General features: G+C 41.3%; 1 protein-coding gene and 1 long non-coding RNA gene across 3 annotated transcripts in view; one reads left to right on the top strand and one right to left on the bottom strand.

The window, feature by feature from the left end:
* fmn2b (formin 2b) overlaps nt 1-1561 on the top strand; it is a 60730-nt gene extending 59169 nt beyond the window's left edge. For both annotated transcript variants that reach the window (XM_041973170.1, XM_041973168.1), the window contains exon 19: nt 780-1561. In XM_041973170.1, coding sequence (XP_041829104.1) covers nt 780-806 — 27 coding nt within the window. In that variant the 3' untranslated portion in view covers nt 807-1561. The remainder of the gene's footprint in view (nt 1-779) is intronic.
* Nucleotides 1562-18360: 16799 nt separating this feature from the next.
* Nucleotides 18361-18906, bottom strand: LOC121633067. The gene is made up of 2 exons (XR_006008996.1): nt 18802-18906; nt 18361-18605 (listed from the first exon to the last, which is right to left on the bottom strand). It is a non-coding gene; the product is annotated as an uncharacterized LOC121633067 (long non-coding RNA).
* Nucleotides 18907-19401: the final 495 nt, after the last annotated feature.

The raw sequence follows: 19401 nt of genomic DNA, 5'->3' as shown, positions 1-19401 counted from the left end.
TTCACACGACTTCACTTAAAGTCGGATATTTCTGACGTCACGCTCTGCAAACACTATCAGCCCACGATGGAGTGGAATTCCTACAAACCCAATGTTGTCATAGAAAAAAAAGTCAGCTGAATGAGAAGAACAAAGTCCAACATATGTGTCCTGTCAGTCATCAGATACCAGCTGGTTTGGTAGACAGGTCAAAGGAAGATGGAGGAGGTGAGGTAAACATGGAGCACCACAATCAGGTGGATGGAAACGAATGGACACGAGCATCGGTAGTGAGTGTGGACTCACCAGATTCAAGAAAGAAAAAAGGATCCTGGACCTTCCAGATCCAGAATGGGAAACTGGTGATGGCTAACCAATCAGACATCATGGTGGTGGATAAACTATAGATGGAGGCAGCAGTGATGGCTTTAGAGACCTTGATATCTAGAAGAAGGATGATAAGAAGCTGGAAAATTCCACGAAATGAAGGAGAAAGATGAGAAGATGTCGGGAGTCAAGACAATGGCGTGTCAGGTGTAATCAGAGTACTGGAAGCTGCGACCTCCTGACTGGGAGAGAGGCTCTAACAGATCCCAGGAAGACCGTCAGAGATCTGTGTCCACAATATATAAATATAAATATATATAATGTTCTCTATGAGTTTTAAAATGTTTCATAGATATAATCAGCATTTTGGTGGTGGTGACATCTTTGTTTTGAAGTGTGTATAAAAATATTAACGGTGTATGTGAATGGATGCGTTGTGGAAGGTGTGTGATCCATCTCTGTGTTTTCTACAGAAAGCCAAGCTCGGCATGAAGATGTAACTCAGTGGACTCGGCAAGTTTGTTTGCCTAAATCTGGTCACCAGCAATGATCCGAAGACGGGAAAGGTCAGAGGTCAAGGACCACCAACCTGAGAAGGACCTGAATGTGAGGCTGAGCCACTCTGGACGCTACATCATTCTTTTCTTGGTTTGCTTTGATCACATTCAACTGTTGCCTTACACAATGTTTGAATCTAATACAGTCATGGTCCTGCTCAGCACAGTAACACTTCTGATATCCACATCCAGCCAGCCTGGACGTCGGCTCTGCCGGGATTAATATTATCATGATACAGTCTAATGAAACATGGAAAAGGACGTGTGCAGCGTGAGGAGCAATAAAGCTGTTAAACAGCTGAAATGAAAGTGGATTTTCTGGGACATTCAGTAGCACAACTGCTTCAGGTTTTGCACATTTTCTGTTGCTGTAGAAGTAATTCCTCAACAATGAAGGTTTTCTCTTTCCTGGGCATCATATTTACATTCAGTCCTTTAGCTTACACTCCAAAGTGACTTACAACAGGGGGCAGCTTTCAAGCTCCAGCACAGTCCAGGGCAGAAGTGTTGGGTTGTTAGAAGAAGAGATGAGCCTTCAGAAGAGTGTTGAAGGCTTGTTCCACCATCATGTGCATGAAAGCTACATGGATTGCAGATGTAAGTGCAGATATTTAGGAGACAGTTTGGTCCAGATTTGACCATTTCAGTTGTTGCTGGAAAAAATCCTCCCATGGCTGAAAATGAGGGAAGGTGGTGGTGAGTGGGAGCAGACAGCTCACTTCATTGCAGACATTTCATCTGGATGGAAGATCTCTACATTAATGTCAGGAGAGATGTGGTTCAATTTGTAAGATCAACATATTACTGCATGCTTGCAAATGGACAAGCCGGCCTGTAAGTCAGGGCTGAAGGAGACATGTAGGTAGACCAGGGTGAGGGAAGAAATCAGACCTGCTGTGTATATTCTGTATCACATCATAATTCAGACCAGCGTGTCATGTTTACCGGTAGGTTCTCAGAGCAGGACACGCCTTCTCTTCCCCCACCACCTGGACATTAGTCCTGGCTTAACACGCTGACAGATTCCCACCAAGCTCAGATTCAGAGCTTCCACATCTGAACCCTGAAACATACATCAGGGTGAAGACAGAACCTGAACAGTTTTAAATGTGCTGCACAAATCAGGAAGGAATTCAGGAAGCTGGAAGCCTGCAATGACAAACCTGAACCAGATCTACAATAACATTTTATTAAAGTCCAAAAATGCACACAGATTTCTTTTAATAATCATGGATAAAAAGAAGAAAAGAAAAGAATTCATTTTAGTGGTTCATGTGGGGGTCAGGGAGGGAGACTTCCCTGCAGCCCTGAAGGTTTTCTTAACCAAGTTAAGGGGAAACAGCCCGATAATCTTTATGTGTGGCTACGGCACTGTTGGAAGCTCAGTGGTTTTTCTTTTTTTGTTTGTTTGTTTGTTTATTTTACTAGGCAAACAAGTGCAGATGATCTTGTTTTTATAAACAATGAATGTCCATAATTCTGTATTTTTAAGCCAAGTCAAAGTGGCACACAGCGGTGTAGCAGCATGTCCATGAGAACCTGACATGTTAGGCTGTGTAACAATCAGCTTCCCATCTTTTTCACTCTGTGTTCATGTGACGGGGCGGTGAGGAGACCTGTCGGTGAAGATGAGCAGGTCTGACTGAAAGTAACAGAAATGTGGCTACACCCACTTTGTAAATGCAGAAGTAAATTATTTCCATCACATCAGCACCATGTTAACTATTATTTTAATGTACAGAATCTACAATAATATTCCATGATCATGATCAACAGTGTGTGTGTGTGTGTGTGTGTGTGTGTGTGTGTGTGTGTGTGTGTGTGTGTGTGTGTGTGTGTGCTCAGATCTCAGCTCTGTGATGAGGGATGTGTGTATACTGTAGTAAAGTACAACATTCTGTTGCAGAGTTATTGTAAAGGAATAAATGATTTCAAAAGAACGTCATGTGTTGTTTTTATTTCATTCATATTTCAGTTTGATGGACATGAAATATTCCGAAATTCATTTGAATTATTGAAGCATCATGTACAATGAACATTTACAACTTCCGACTTAGTCAGGACCCTGTACAAACTCTAAAAAAGAAAGAAAGAAAAAGCTGTAGGAGCCATGTTTTCGTTGAAGTTTCCCCCCAACCTTTAGGGGTGGTGTTCTGCCTGTGGAGTATGGTAGCCTGGGCTTATGTAAGCTCAATCATTCTGTGACTCCGGTGTTGTTAATTTGAAGAACCAAAACAGTTTCAGATAAAGGGACTTCGTTTGAAACTAAAGGACTGTTGTGGAAAATAAATGTTGAGGACGAGTGATCATTAGCCCGGCTGAGTTCATGTAAGAACACCAGGTAACAACCAGCAGCGACTTAGTGGGACAGAGGCTACAATTAGCTAGAAAAACTGCTTTGTTTGGAAGAAACGTGCACAGCAGGGCTGGACTGGGACAAAAAACTGAACTGGGCATTTTGAGGCGAGGCTGGCCCACCAGGTATAGATGGAAAAGACGACCACTCCTATTAATGAAGAACAATATCTTTCTTATGAGACTGCTTACACGGCCTTGTTGATTTATATGGACTTGTCTCATAAACTTTAAACCAACACCTGTCCCATTATTCTATACAATACGTAGCAGAACCTGGACATATGTAGGTGATTAAAAATATCATTTTAGAAAAACCGTTAAAAATGAAAGCAATAATAATAATAATAATAACAATTATTATTATTATAATAATGATAATAATAATAATAATAATGATAATAATAATTAACCCGGCTAGTCAAACATTGACCAGGTGCCGTCAAGCACTAAATCCATTATCTCTGACACACATCCAATCTGCACCAAGCTGCAGGTGTTTCTCTACAGTTCCATGCTGACCACATCTACATGTCCAGATGTTGTCAACGCAATGGCCCCGAAACAGGAAGTCCTACTTTAAAACCAATTTAAACTCATTATTATTCATGAACTCATTGAAAATATAGTAAAATATGGTAATTTTTTTTTTCCTCCAAGATCTGTTACACCTGCCAAGTTTCAGCAGTGGATCGCTGGTCAGAGTCTTACTCCACTCCCTCCATCAGAAAGAAAGACTTTGCTGTGGTGCTCAAGTTTAACCACAACTTTAGCATCTGCTGTCCTGCCTGTTGTCAATCTATTCTTCTGCCTGTAAAACTTATGAAGTCCTATCAGTTTAAACTGATTCTAATGGAGGCTTGTCATCTTGGTCAGGAGTTTAATGTTGAAAGTGTTGTCATTGTCTTCTCCTGGTTTTGATATTTAACTCAAACCAAACTGCTGTTTTCATCCATTTCATGACCAAGTTAAATAAGCACTTTTCTAAGTTGTAGGTTAAGTGAGTGGTACGAACAATTTACAGTTTAAAAGTCAGATTTACTTCAGAGGAAAGAAAATGTTCAACACACAAATTAAAACTTCATGAACCTTTTCTGTGTTGAAAAATCAAAAGCATATTGATTCCATAAAGGAAATATGATTTATTTTGAAGTTCAGTACATCCGAATAAATCTTTCAGCCCTGTGACTGAGATGGTCTTGTAACGTTAATAGTGTCCCTCAGTACTGCCACAGAGGGGAGCCTGTAGGCAGCTATAGGGACTGGGGATTAGTGAGTGCCTTGCTGGTGGGTTGCTAAGCTCCCTCCAGTATCCTGGTGACTGCAGCTGTAAGGTGACACCCAGCCTGCACAGCTGATGGGTTCTGCTTCCTGTGGTTCAACGTGACGAGTTTGTGACGTCTTTCTGTCCTGTGGGGGATTCCAATATCTAGACCCCACAGGGCAGTCTCGTCATCACTGGTGGAGGATAAGTCTAATTATTTTATTTATACTCCTATTTTTTGTTTGTTGGACATGTTGGACAAATGTCCTTTGATTATTTTTTAAGATTAATTAATTGACCACGTCTGTGACAGCAGTCATTTAGAGAGGCAGCTAAATGGGTTGGGCAGCGCATTGCTTCCCCCTGGTGACCAGATGGTGGTTTTTCTGCTGTGCCTATGGTTGTAGTGGCTCTTTCAGGGGTGGTGTGAGAGTGAATCCCCCAGTGTGCAGTGCTGGGCAGAAAGTCCTGTGTGCTGTGCTTCTTTTAGGGTGTGTGACCTTCTTCTTTTGTTTGCAGTGTTGGTGTACGGGACGGCGAAGAAGCTGCCCAGCCCGCTGAAGATACCTTTCTGACCTTTTGGCCCAGATGTCTTAAATTGGACATTTGTAATAAATAAACTTTTGTATTTCAGTATTTTCAACCAGTTTGTGGTGGGTGCTCTTTTGACCGGATTAACAAAGGTGGTGGCAACTTAAAATGTTTAATAACTGAAAAAATATGACAGTATAGCTTAAAAATAATAGAAAAGGTGGGTTTTAAATGCCATGGGAAATTTGTTAAAATACTAAATGTATATATGCCTAACGTGTTCCACCCCTGAACGCCTCGCACTCTGAAAGCAAAATTATCCATCAACACTTCAAGTTTAATAAATTTGGCAGCTCTTTTCTAAACCTCAAACACTTTAAAACACCCAGGCTGAACGAAATACCTGCAAACACTATCTGTTTGGTAAATATAGCTGAAGATTGCTTATGTATTAAATTATTTAGATTAAAATTTACTGTAGACAGGTGAAGAGAAATGAATTGCTTTGGCTCATTCAACATATCGTTCAGCTCTGTTTAAAGCAGATTTTATGAGATAGATTTACACCTACAAATTATAGATCCTGAAAGAAATTTGGGATGGTCATTTAGAGCAGAGGTCCACAATCCCGGTCATGCAGGTATCAGGATGAAAAGTTATGGTAGTGGGCCTTTGGATATTCTTATAATATATCGTATAAAACAACCTGATCCCATTTCTTTAATGTCTCTGATACTGATCTATCCTCATACATTACATATTACATTCCCACAATGAAGTGCTTACAAATAGAACATTTTTTATCTGAATATGGACGTCTCTCAGCTCTAGGACGGCATGGAACAAGAAACACTGCTGCGTGGCAGCTTTGAGGATAACCAAAGCACAAGCACCAGCTCTCTCTTTGGTTAGTCTGTAAGTCATAAATTTATCATTTTTAAAGTTATCACCAGCAGAACTAAAACCAGGACACTTGCCTCCTTGTACAGAGTCGTTTGTCAGGAAAGGCCCAAGAGGTTGTAGCGGTGCTCCCTCTTGTGGAAATTATAGTACTGTTAAAGCCACGGTATTAAAAGCGTATGAGCTGGTACCGGAGACATATCACCAGAAATTATTGGGCTAAATAAAAGGGTTGATTGGCTTCAGAGGGTGTCAATAAAAACATAAAACCAAGGTCTCAAACTGGTAAAATATGCAGTTAAAAAGGTAAATGAATAACACAATTAAAATAACATGTCCCATCCTCCTGGTGGGACATTTGGCTTTTCCTAACCCCAAAACCTAACACATCTACATCTACAATACAGCATGCTAGGTGGTTTTTGTATTTTATCTTAACATATTTGCACACTGATCAATAAAGCGAGCATATTACATGTGGATCACATTCAGTAAAGTCACAAAGTTATACATACATTCATAAGATTGCCAAGTTTTTGTATATAACTTAACCTTAGCAGTCTGCAACATTATTAGGTTGTTTAACTAGGCTAAAGTACAAAAAGTTGTAGAGAACTTATATGAGAAAGTTAGTGTTGCATTGTTGTAAACAGCTGTTTATGGTCTTTGCTGCGTTATAATCTTTGATAAAATGGGAGTCTTGTGTTGTGTGAAAGACCGCCACACTAAGTCACACAACATAAAAGGTAGAAAAGAAGTTTCCTCGTTGTAAACGAGGTTGTGGACAGCAGGTTGAGGTTGTAACTGAGGTGTCGGACGGCCGGTCGCGGCGGTGAGGTAAGGACATCACTTCCACCACCATCTCCCTTCATGCTGTTTGCTGTCGGCATTTTCATAACGGCAAGCAGGAGAGTTTTTGTTAATGAATAAACTTTATTTGGCTTTTTAAAGTCGCTATATTCACTCTGGCTAACTTCACTTGTAAACACTGAATAGAAACATGATTGTTAACCAGATGAGAAGCTTGACCATTTTATTATTCATTTAAGTTTTTATTGAAATTCTCAGTCAGAATAAACAGTAGCAGCACAACAGTAAACAGATCAAATTTTATAACATAAAATACAGAATATGAACACGTGATATAATAAAACACTGAAGCTGTGGAGAAATATCTTCAAGTCATGTAGAGAGAGAATTTTACATCTTTGATGGAAATTTCTACACTGAAACAAAATAGCGAGCAATTGCGCTAAAAACTGCAAACTATGTAAATTAGTCACCAAGAGGACCAATGAGAGCAGATCCAGAAGGTTTCTTTATCTGCTGCAGGCCGTAGACCTCCATGAAGCAGATCCAGAAGTTTTCTTTATCTGCTGCAGGCCGTAGACCTCCATGAAGCAGATCCAGAAGTTTTCTTTATCTGCTGCAGGCCGTAGACCTCCATGAAGCAGATCCAGAAGTTTTCTTTATCTGCTGCAGGCCGTAGACCTCCATGAAGCAGATCCAGAAGTCTTCTTTATCTGCTGCAGGCCGTAGACCTCCATGAAGCAGATCCAGAAGTCTTCTTTATCTGCTGCAGGCCGTAGACCTCCATGAAGCAGATCCAGAGGTTTTCTTTATATGTTGCAGGCTGTAGACCTCCATGATGACCAGAGCTTCAGTGGAGAGTCGGTCAGGTGCTGGGAGGACCTGTAGACACACTGGCAGACAAACAACAACCGTTTACACCCGTTTGCTTTATTTAGCTTCATTTATAAGGACGTTTATATTATTACAGGTTCTGGTTTACGGGCTGATGCCAGACTGACATGTTAGCTTCAGTAATTATGTTGTTTGAACATGTGGTCGGATTATTAGAGCTTTTAAAACTTTTTCTGAGTTATGTAATATTAATATGAAGTTGTTTCTTTTACAACATTGTAATGTACATGAATCCTTTCTGCTCAGAGTTTAAATATATTAAGAAAATGAGACAAAACTGTAAAGGGGAGACTGTGGACCCAAATGCAACACAATGAGTCGGGAATACAGGAAGAACAAGCTTTTATTATTTTCTCCAAGTAAGGTCCGGTGGCTCGGTCTGCAACCACTGTGGGTAAGGGTTGGTATCGAATCCCAGTCACCCTCTTGCCAGGTAAACAGGTTTTCCTGTGGCCCAACAGGACTGACTGTGAAAAGACAGGACTGGTGAGTAAACGGAAGTCCAGGAGAAAACAGAATGATGTAAAACTGTTTTAAGCAGGCGAGACTCACTGCGATAGCTTGTCCTTCCAGACGTGATTCAAATTGATCCAGAGATTGAGCAGGGCTGAGACAACAGGAAAGGCAAGGTCCGAAGCTGTGGCTGGGGCTTCAGTTTCAGCCCAGCACTTGGTCCTGGAAATTGCCGCCCTGTGAGGAGCTCATAGGGGGTAAAACCTGTGCCTGAGTACACAAATGCTCTTACACTCATCAGGGCTATGGGCAGAGCATCCACCCAGTTGGTGCCAGTCTGGGTACACACTTTAGCCAGCTTCTGTTTCAAGTTAAGGTTCATTCTTTCCACTTTTCCCTGGGATTGCGGATGATACACTGTCCCAAAGGCATGTTTTAACCCTCATATTTTCTCCAGAGCTTGTAAATCTTTATTTTTGAAGTGTGTACCGTTGTCAGGTTTTCTCAGGAACCCATGCCTTGGAATATAATGGTTCACCAAACACTTTTGCTGTCTTCTGCTTTGGCTGGCCAGGCCTCTGGCCTTCCAGTATAGGTATCTGTACATACCAACAAATACCTGAAACCTTTTACCCATTCTCCCATGTCTGTGAAGTCCAGTACTACTTTTGAGCCTGGTACTGGATGCAGGGGAAACATCTCTCTGGTTTAATGGTTGGTTTGGGATCATAGTGTGTGCATATCTGACAGCTCTTTACAAAGTATTTTGTCATATCACACAGGAAAGGATGCCACCAATGACGCAGATTTCTATCTGTTTTTGCCCCACGTGTCCTATTCCATGGGCTTCTGCTAAGACCCTCTGTCTGATTCCTGGAGGGAGGACTGATCTCCCATCCGGTCCTCTCCACATCACCTGCCTTGAGGGCTCCCCTTTGTTGCCACTGTGTTACTTCCTGTGGGGAGGCCCATTTTGTGATCCAACAATCATCTCCTCAGATAAAACTGGTCCCATACTCACTTAATTTACCAACAAATTTATGTTTTTCTTTTTATTTAAATATTTTACATTATCCCAGGTAAGAATAAAATTATTCATAAAACATTCAAATTCTTGTATGAGTGAACCCTGAAGTTGACTGCTTTGCACCCCTCTGTGAAAACATTCATCATCAGTAGTGTGATAACATTAATTGAATAGCACAAGCACATGTGTACATGGTGATAATTTTTTCCACCTGTAAAAGTTTATCCCAAATGTCATAAGGGTGAAATCATGTTTGATTTTAAACTGCACACACACATATTTTACAAAAGAGATTTAGTGTGGACGTCTCCTCCTGTAGACAGATCCCCGTCATCAGTCCTGCTTTCCAGGAAAATAAATGTGTGTAGCTGTTAATGGCATCAGCGTTAGCAGTGTTATAAAACAGCAACCAGCCTTTGTGGAAGCATCCTGGAGAAGAACCTGCTGGAAGAAAAGTTCATTCAACATCCGTCGTCTGTCTTCAGGTCAGAAACTTTGTCAAAGTCACGTCACTTGTTCTGCACAGAAAAGCTGAGCAGGTCAATTTTCCTGCATTCATGACAACCACATGGGTGTTCTGTCTTTGGTCAGTAGAACTGGATGGTCTTACAACCTCAGGCCCCCAGCACCCACCTCTCTGTTCGCCCCTGCAGAGTCCAGCGACCACGCCACCATGGAGCTAGGCTGCAGAGCTCACACAGTTTCTTGTCCCGATTGTCCTTGAGCTTTGGTCTTGTCCTCTGAATAAAACGCAGGATGGTGTTCTACCATCCAAAGCAGATGTTCACACATCCTTCAAACATCTGGTTCCAGTCTCTTTGAAACTCGGAGCAGAGGAAGTCTGGTGATATTTGCAGGAGATCAACTGTCTTTGTTTCTTCTCTCTAATCGAGTATCAGGTGGAGCACGTAGGGGTGGGTCTCAGTCTTAGTTCGGAGGAGATGGTAGTAATCTTCATTCTCTTTTTTTTTTTTAATTTTATCTGCTGACTCTCCTAATTGAAGAGCTGAGTCAAATCAGCAGCCTGGAAGAGTTACAGGTCAAGGTGTCTCAGCTCAGACAGAGTGTTAAATAGTTAAGACGTAGAGTGGACTATATGGTAAAGGGGGATGTTGTGGGGGTGTCCCTGGAGTGTCGGTCAGAACACAAGGAAAGGTGATTAAACAGGTTCATCCAGTCCAGTGTTTACTCAGGCTTAGCACAGCAACACAATGGGTACAAATAATAATTACAGCCACTTTGTTCTTGTGTGTCTGTGTGTGTGGTTCTGTAATACAAATAAAAAAAAGAGTAATTACCTTAATTACAATAGAAATTTACATGCTGAACTTTGATCATGTGGCTAAATACCAGTTAACATGTTTTCAGGTGGCATTAAACTGCTTCTTAGACTAGCTTCACTTAGTACAACACTGCCATCTAGTGGTTGAGGCGAATAACGCCGCACTGCAATCTCCCGTCTGTACAGGAAAAATAAAGTCCTACGTCTCTTTCACGTGCAACAACGCACCAAACGCAAATATACATGTACTAGACCATATTAAAACTACACGTAAAGTTTGAACACCAACTATGGTTTGAACAGCACTAACTACCTATTATTAACTGAAATAAGGTGAATATTCAACGGTTGAACAGTATAGCTTACTCTTTGATCAGTTACACACACGAGGCACACAAGTCTCTGGTTCGCTGCAGGAAATCATCACCATTTGGAATGTTCTCGCTCTGGAGCGAGTTTTCTAACAGAGACAGGAAAGAGGGGGGAGAAAGAAAAAAGGTAAAAAATAGGGTTAGTAGTTAGTAGGTTAGTAGTTATCCCACTTGTTGCAAATATTTTTAAACATTATTATTCATTTACTCATTTACATTTTATCCTTAGAGTTTAGTAACATTCATTAGGTTCTGCTTTTAATTAATAGAGCTACATTATTATATTGTGGTTATTATTCCTTCACAGCTTACAGATAATGCATTCACAAACAGGACACAAACTCATACAGGGTTACTGAGTTCAATACTGAGGAAATAACAGGGACCTTGAAAATGTTCTGGATGGCCAGTAGGGAGTGGTTGTAAATATTGTTGTATCTCCTTACTTATCTATTCACTCCAAGCAGAACGGAATTCACAGTAACTCACAGAAATTATTAAAAAGCAGCCTTTGTGTGAAACTGTGAGAAAAAGTATAAGGGAGTCAGTAGAAAGGCAGAAAAAGATAGTGAAGCAGAGCATAGTATCTTTTTCCTTTCAGCTCTGACGCACCTCAGACGAAGGACCTGGAGGAATCAAAATTCCCGGAAGAAGGAGGGACCACCTTGCAAAATACACATTCACATGAATGCACACCACATGCACGCACATAGCCACAATGCTTTGTATCAGTATAAATGAGGAGGATAACTTAGGTAGGCGGGTCTTTTGGCTGAACCAAAGGGTCCCGACACTTCGTGGACCAGAAGCTAAGCTAACAGGCCTCCTCTGACAGAGATATGTATTGCTCTTTTTATTACTGGCTTAACAAAAAATTGTCAATTCTACTCAATCTCTGGTGTTTTTGCCTTCTTTTAAAAATGTGGATTTTTGAACACTCTTCCTTCTGATGATTTATTTACAGGTGGTGAACAAATCTTTTAAAGCCAACAAATAATATTTTAAAACTACACACTGAATGTGTGTAGCTATGTGTCTCTGAAAAAAGTTGCAGGTGTTTTCTCTCGAAGGTTCGACAGCGTAAAAGTCATTTTTTAGTTATGTGTGTGTCTTCACTGCAAGCAAAGTTTCAGTTTTTTAGAGAAACTTGGTTTTATTTTTCTTTTCTTTAGTTTTTTCTCATTTCTTCTTCTTTACCTTATCTGGATCTTTTTCATGCATAAACGTAGCATCTCCTTCTAATTTAGTTCACACTGATAAAGGTACCTATTTTAATTATAAGATTTCTAACAATGTACTTCAGCTGTTCAACGGAGCTTCATTATCACCTCGAAGTGTCCACGTCTTTGGAATATGAGAGTCTCCAGTCACACACACACACTCTCACACTTCTCTGTTTATTTACTTATTTTCTGCGTTTTATATTATTTTTATACTGCACTTATTTTATATTATTATTATTAGCATTATTTATTGATGTGCTTATTGTCTCTTTTATTTTTTCTTTTTCTCTCTTCCCTCTCTCTCCGCTTACCCTGCGCATGCCAATCTCAACTTATTTGACTGACCTTTGATAGGTTTCCACCGTTTATCCAGTGAACATTTTGAGTAATCAGGCTTTCCCTCTTCACCTGTTGATTCAGCCATTTTTTAATTTTAACAGAATGCGGGTGTCTCAATTCCCCGGGACTCAAACCCAGCGTGCCTAGCGCCCCGTTGAGAGCGAGTGGGGTTGCCAAACCCAGACCGAGTGTTTTCTAACACCCAAACCTTTTATGCCTTTATCTTACTTGCTTACGTTATTTATTACCAGAGAAATCTGGGGAGATTTTTTAACCTCCAAAACCTCTTTTAATTTACTATTTTTAGTTAACCCCCACAGTTTTCCAGTCTCCCCTCAGCAGCCTGCTGGTTTGTACGGCATAACACCCGAGCACCAAAGCCAATTAATTCTTTTCAGTGTGTATTGTCACCGTTAGGTTTCCAACACACAGAATTAAGACACCACGTCCATCCTCACTGAGACACTGCTGATATTACCTCCCCCGCCTTTGGTATTTTATTTTGCTGGAATTGCTCCATCCATTTACAGAAATAGAAACCAATACCATTGACTTCAGTTTATTCAATGTTTACTGATAGTAAACATTGAAATGAACTAATAACTTCACTAACAGCAGGTGAGCTTACCTTTGCAGTGAGACTGTGTTGTACAGTCCTGCGGTGGAAGTGTGAACAGATCTGCACCCAGACATTCCTGAAATGTTGGTGAGCTTCCAGAGATTTGTAGTTTCTGAACTGTTCATAGGTGTAAACACTGATACCATAAACGAGGTAGCTTATTTCCAGCGATGAGGTTGGAGGTAGTAATGTAGCATCGGAGCTCCATTTCTTATCTGTGGGGTCGTAAGAATCTATGTTACTGATTGTTGGCAGTTTGGCCGAATACCAATCCACACCACTTCTAGACCTCCAGCCTCCAGTCTGGTCCCGCTCTGCTGGACTGAAGGACCAAAGCTACTTTCCACACTGACGGCTACATGCTGGCAGCAGACTGGCTCCTTATTTATCTGGATGGGTTTTATAACATGAAGTTTTGTTTCACAATGACTTCTTATTAACATCATCTCCCTTTTTCCTGGAAATCCTGGTTTTCCCGAGCGTGGCTCTTAGGAGGATTAATATGGAATGTGTCTTTATTCATGTCTGCAAACAGCTTTAATATCTAACATGTGGTGTGGAAGGTAAGAGTGGATTGTGTACAAATGTCTCACATTTCACATCATTTCCTTGGTTTTATTCTGGACCGTTGGCATCACCGTTTCCCGTTTTCCCAGATTTTGTAAGTACGCCTGGATCAGAGTAGCCGTGGAAGTAGGAACATTTTCCCGTCAAGTTTAGTTTTTATGAATTCCAAAAGTTGACTATGATTAGCATACGCCGGTTTTTGTTCCTATACGCCAGCTTTAGAAATGAGACTCCTGAACAGCAACACCCCCTCCTCCTCACCAGTTGTCTCACCAGGCCAGGTAAACAAAGCTCTGAGGAGGATCAGCTCCCACAAGGTGGCAGGGCCAGACAGCATCCCTGGACAAGCCCTCAGAGCATGTGCCAACGAGCTGACAGACATGCTCACCTCCATATTCAACTGCTCCCTCAACCAGAACTAGGCCATCCTGCTTTAAGACCACTACCATTGCCCCCCTTCTCCAAAAAGAGCCCCCCAGCCTGAATGACTACAGGCCAGTAGAATTCACTCGAATCATTATGAAGTACTCGGAGAGGGTGGTGCTGACCCACATTCTGAGCTGCCTACCACACACTGGACCCCCTGCAGTATGCTACCGGTCCAACTGGTCCACCTCAGACGCTACTGCTGCAGCCCTGCACATCTCCCTCTCACACCTGGAGGATGAAGACTCCTACATCAGGATGCTCTTTATTGACTACAGCTCAGCTTTCAATACGGTCATCCCCCACCAGCTCACCCACAAACTGTTTTCCCTGGGACTGACTGGCAGGCCTCAGTCTGTCAGGATCGAGAACAGGACTTCAACCAGCATCATCACGAACACTGGCACACCACAGGGTGTGTCCTCAGTCCCATCCTCCACACCCTGATCACCCATGCCTCCCAAAAGGACAACACCATCCTGAAGTTTGTGGACGACACCGCTGTGGTAGGAGTCCATCCTGACCAGCTGCTTCACCGTGTGGTACGGCAGCTCTACCGCCAGGGACCGCAAACGCCTGCAGAGAGCGGTGAAGACTGGTCCAGGATCCCCAGGCAGGGGCACTGCTAGAGATTTTGCCCCCTGCCCTGAAAATTTTGATAGTGTAATGCATCCAATTATCAATTTTCATGCTATTTTGACCATCAAAATAGCATGAAAAGAAATTAAAAGAAATGAAAGGAAAAGAAAAACGTGACAGTGAGGCAACTTGGTAGAGAAGCACTGAAAATAAAATTAAATTTATTTAGATTTAGTTATTTGCTGCAAGACGGATACTTTATATTTAAAAACCTATCTATCTTTTTTTTAAATACTTAAACAATTAATTATCTCATGATAATTACAAAACAAATTACAAATACAAAATTTAAATACAAAATAACCTCTTCCATGAAAATGAAATGCATTTATAATCTGTGGAGAAACAAATCAAATCTCAGCTAAAACACCATCAAAAACAAAATGGCCGCTTGGTTTTTAGGAGTTATTGTATTGTGAGCATTATTATCACTAAATCAGAAGCAAATGGTAAAATAAATGAGGCTCAGAAACAGAAACTAGGACCTCACATGGTTTATTGTTTTATATGAACTGAATGTAAAACAGTCACAAGCAAACCACAGTGGAGATTTACAACCAAACAACGGCTGGGAGCGTCTTTAAAATTAAATAATCACATTTTAAAAAGGTACAACTTTGTGTAATAAGATATTAAGGAGAGGTAAAGGTGCACTATTGCTGAGTCATGCTTGCAGTCTCATTCACCATCACTGTCCTTGCTCAGCGTTTTTCACCAAGAGCCCAACGTGGAGTTTTCTCCCTGGAAAACCACTTATCAAGTCCTGAAGTCCAGCTTTCTATTCTATCAGCTGTTCTATTATATAGTGTCTCCAGTTATGTAATGTCATGTGTAACAGCATCACCATCATTATTTCTGGTGGCCTCCCACTATTTGTTTTACTTAAAGGTGTTTTCAGTGATTTCACCCACAATGTGAAGGGAAACTGATCTGACTACCAATCCTCCACGTCATCGTCTCCCTCATGTAGCAACACATGAAGTCTAATTTATCTCCAGATCTGTAGACTCACAGGTGAAGCTTTAGATTAGTGGGGAAACATATATGATGCTATATGCTTGTTGCTAGTTAATCTTCTGATATCTAGAAAATGTAAATATTTCTCTGGTTGGATTGAAAGCCGTCACCCAGTCTGCTGCACTAGAAATGTTCCTACTGCAAAGCAGGAGGATGAGTCCAAACTACTGACCTGACCTACGTTACAGAGACAGCTGAGAACCATTCACATCAGTCTAAAATAAATACAAACTATTTTTATTTACTATTAATAATTCAGAACCATTTTTTCTATTATATAATGTTTTTTCTCCACAACAATCTATTAATTCAACACTCAGCTGCTCACCTCCTTCCTCACGGTCACCTGGACAGGTTCAGGTGGGGCAGGGAGGGGGGCGTGTTCGAGGGGGGAGGGGGGCGTGTTCGAGGGGGGAGGGGGTTCTGGCAGCATCTGCTTCGGCTGCTCTTAGCAGCTTGTTAATCGTTTACCTGCGTTGATTATTTGACTAAAACAGTTAAATGAATAAAATCCAGAGTTTTCTTCAGGAATTTGAGCTAATATGAAGTAAAGTGAGCTAGCTTATATGGACAAAGTTTAGAAGAGACAACAAGCTGATGTTCCACAACTTTCCATCAGACGAACTAACCGACCACCTCGCCTCTGAAAGAACTGGGTGACGTACTGTCCACCCCTCTGTTCTCTCTCCAGTCTCAGCGTTTTTCTTTTTATTCTTACAGATTTTTGAGTCATCCTGCCGTCTTACCATCCACTCGCTGTCTGTAGTGCTGATGGAGCAGCTGGTGGAGCAGCTGGTGGAGCAGGTGGACTGAACCATTTAAGGGAAATATAGAGGGGGTGTTTATAAATGTTTCCAAAACAAAGAAACTTAGTGATACCAATGCATTGTAACTAAAATGTTTCCATGTTTGTAAGTTTATCATTGAGTATTAGATAATTTTGTTAGTATTACAATTGCATTGAGGGTCCTTCTGGGCCCCAAGAATCCTTCCCCTTTACCCCCTCTTTTCAGCGCCCCAGTCACCAGGACACTGCTGCCCTCTCTGCAGAGCATCTACCAGCACAGAGTCCATCATCAGAGACCCCACCCACTCCCAACATGGACTGTCCACTCTCCTCCCCTCAGGCAGGAGATCCAGGACAACTAGACTCAGAAACTCTTTCTTTCCCTCGGCCATCAGACTCCTCAACAGCTGATAGAAGTCTGTTCCAACAGCCTGTACCTGCACACTGACTTTATGTTGGCAACAAACAAAAGCAAATTGGGTTTGATTTATTACACCTTAGGTAACAACATCCACGGCGCCACACCGGGGCTAGGGGGTGCTACAGCCCCGTGATAAATCTGTGTAGCCCCATTAAGCCCCCCCAAGAAATTAGATTATAAAAAATATAATTATGAATTTATATATAATATTATAATAAAGGAATGTATTAGTTTAAAAACAGTTTGCGGAGATTCTCCGCTTGCATGTTTCTTCTGTGCACTGATTAAGAGGGGACAGAGGGCGGGCGGAAACTTTTTGTTGAAACTCACGCTAGGCTGAGGTGGTCCGAATCATTAGATACAAATTGTTTGCACTTCTCGTTGCGCCTGCACTGTGTAGTATGTTAAATTTATCTCGCAATCAGTTTAATTTCTTAAGTTATGTTGTGATCCGAGGCAATAAAAGCAATGCATAGTTGATTTCATTAATTATGCATGTAGAATAAATGCGTTTGTTGCATTCTGTATGTGTTGCTTGTTTATCACATGGTCGCTGTCTGGTGCTGAATCTTGCACCTTTCCACGTGAAAACATTTTTGCCGTTGCTTTGTGGCTCGTTGTAGGCCTGGTTATTTTGCTGAATGTTCTTTGGCTAATTCAGTTAAATTGCTGTGTATCCTAGCCACTTTTATTGAAAAAATCGATAACCTATGTATAAAGTTACCTAAGTCATGGAAATCTGTTATTTTCTTAGCACCCCCACGTATTGGTCAAGTCCCTCATTAGCACCAGGAGAAAAAAAATCCTGGCGCCGTGCCTGGGTAACAACAACCCTAAATACTGATTAAGACTTGCTGCGATTCGGTTACTTGCCATGGTAAAATCAAAAGGTATTGTGGTATTGATGAGATATTTGAGAGGATTAACCGTGACTTAACTGAGCTGTGTGATGGTGTCCAGGTTGTGACTGGAAAGTAAATGCAGGCACTGTGAATGCCAGTTTAAAGACATGCAAGAACAATTTAATGAAGACTTGTTTGTTAAAAGGACCCCGTGGCAAGTCATAACAGGCAATGTAATGACACTGAAAAGGCAAGTAATGACTTTCTGTAAGACTATCTAAAAATAAGATATGGTATTAACAGGAGAAGCAAATTAACACAATGTCCCCACTTTAATATAATCAATCGAACCCTGCAAGCAGTCATGCATGCACTTCTTTTAGTTGTTGCCCCATGTGAAATCAAATGTGTTTTAAACAAGCTGCAACGTTCGGCGGTGAAATGTGAAGCTGGCTCCAAAACAGAGCAAATCCCATAGACTCCCATGTTAAAAAGACCAACTTCACAGCAGAAATAAACATGTTTACAGCCTGGTACAAAAATCCATTTTAGGATTAATGAGCCATTCTACCGAATTAGTTAAAATTGCAGTCCCATACTAAATAATACACATTAAAAACAATTATGTATTCAGACCATTGATGTTTAATAATGTCATATTATGATTTATTTAATTCTAAAGTGTAACGGTTTCAGCAAACTGGACCACAAAAGAGATCAGGACAGAGGGTTGGTAAGAAAATAGATTTATTGTAAGGGACTGAATAATGCTCAGGAAATCCGGGTCTGGTCACGTCGCCCACTAGCCGGCCGAGGAGATGGAGGACGCAGGGAGATCGCTGTACCGGGAGGGTGGTAAGAGGTCCACTGAGGCTGTGGTGTTGTGTGACGGGTTGAGACAAGGTTGGTGGCAAAAGGCTGAGGGGAAAAACAGTTAGTCAGGCCTAAGATCCCTACTGAGGTCCACTGAATCCTCTGGGGAAGAGAAAGAGGAGGACAGGTAGCGTTAGGGATATATCCGAATCCACATCCACATCCACATCCGAAATCCTGTATCCAAATCCAGTATCCAATCATACAATCCAGTAATCCAAATCCAATAATCAAATCCAATAAGACAGTCCAAGGGTCAATACACGGGCAGGATCCAAACAACAGACAGCAGAGTTACCAGACAGGGGGCAGGCAGAATCAGGTATTCCAGGTCAGAAAACGGGTCGGAGGTCAGAACACAGGCAGACAGGCAGGCAATAATGGCTGGAAACGTGCAGGGTAAACCGAGACGATCTGGCAGAGAACTGTTGTCAAGCACTGGTATATAAAGCGCACCGCACAGGTGGAGCGCATCAGCAATCAGAGGCGCACTGAAGGAAGGATGCCTTCAGGGACGGCTTGGAAATCCAGGATACAGGCAAAAACCGTGACACTAAAGCATGAATTCAGATAGCATTGCATTAAATATATAAAATATCCTCCTCTTTATGTGACTTTGTATTGGGACGTGGCTGTCCCAACCTCTAACACCCAAATGTCCAACTATGAAAATTTAATTTAAATGTTTTTTTTGTTTTGTTTTTTTTGTTTTTTTTGTCAAAAATGGATCTTCTTGTTTTATTTTAAAGGGAACTTGATATATTCAAATTGATTTTTTGTTTTTTCAGTGCATTCAAGAATTATATATAAAAAATATTGTCCCATGTTTTCACGTCGCCATTGAAACAATTTGAGTTATGGCCCATAGGGGGAGCTGTTGTTGTTCTACACACAGCAA

The sequence above is a fragment of the Melanotaenia boesemani genome, chromosome 21 (assembly GCF_017639745.1).
Source record: "Melanotaenia boesemani isolate fMelBoe1 chromosome 21, fMelBoe1.pri, whole genome shotgun sequence".
Classification (NCBI taxonomy): Eukaryota; Metazoa; Chordata; class Actinopteri; order Atheriniformes; family Melanotaeniidae; genus Melanotaenia; species Melanotaenia boesemani.
Note: the sequence above shows the minus strand (reverse complement) of the source record. Positions and strands in the feature narration are given on the sequence as shown.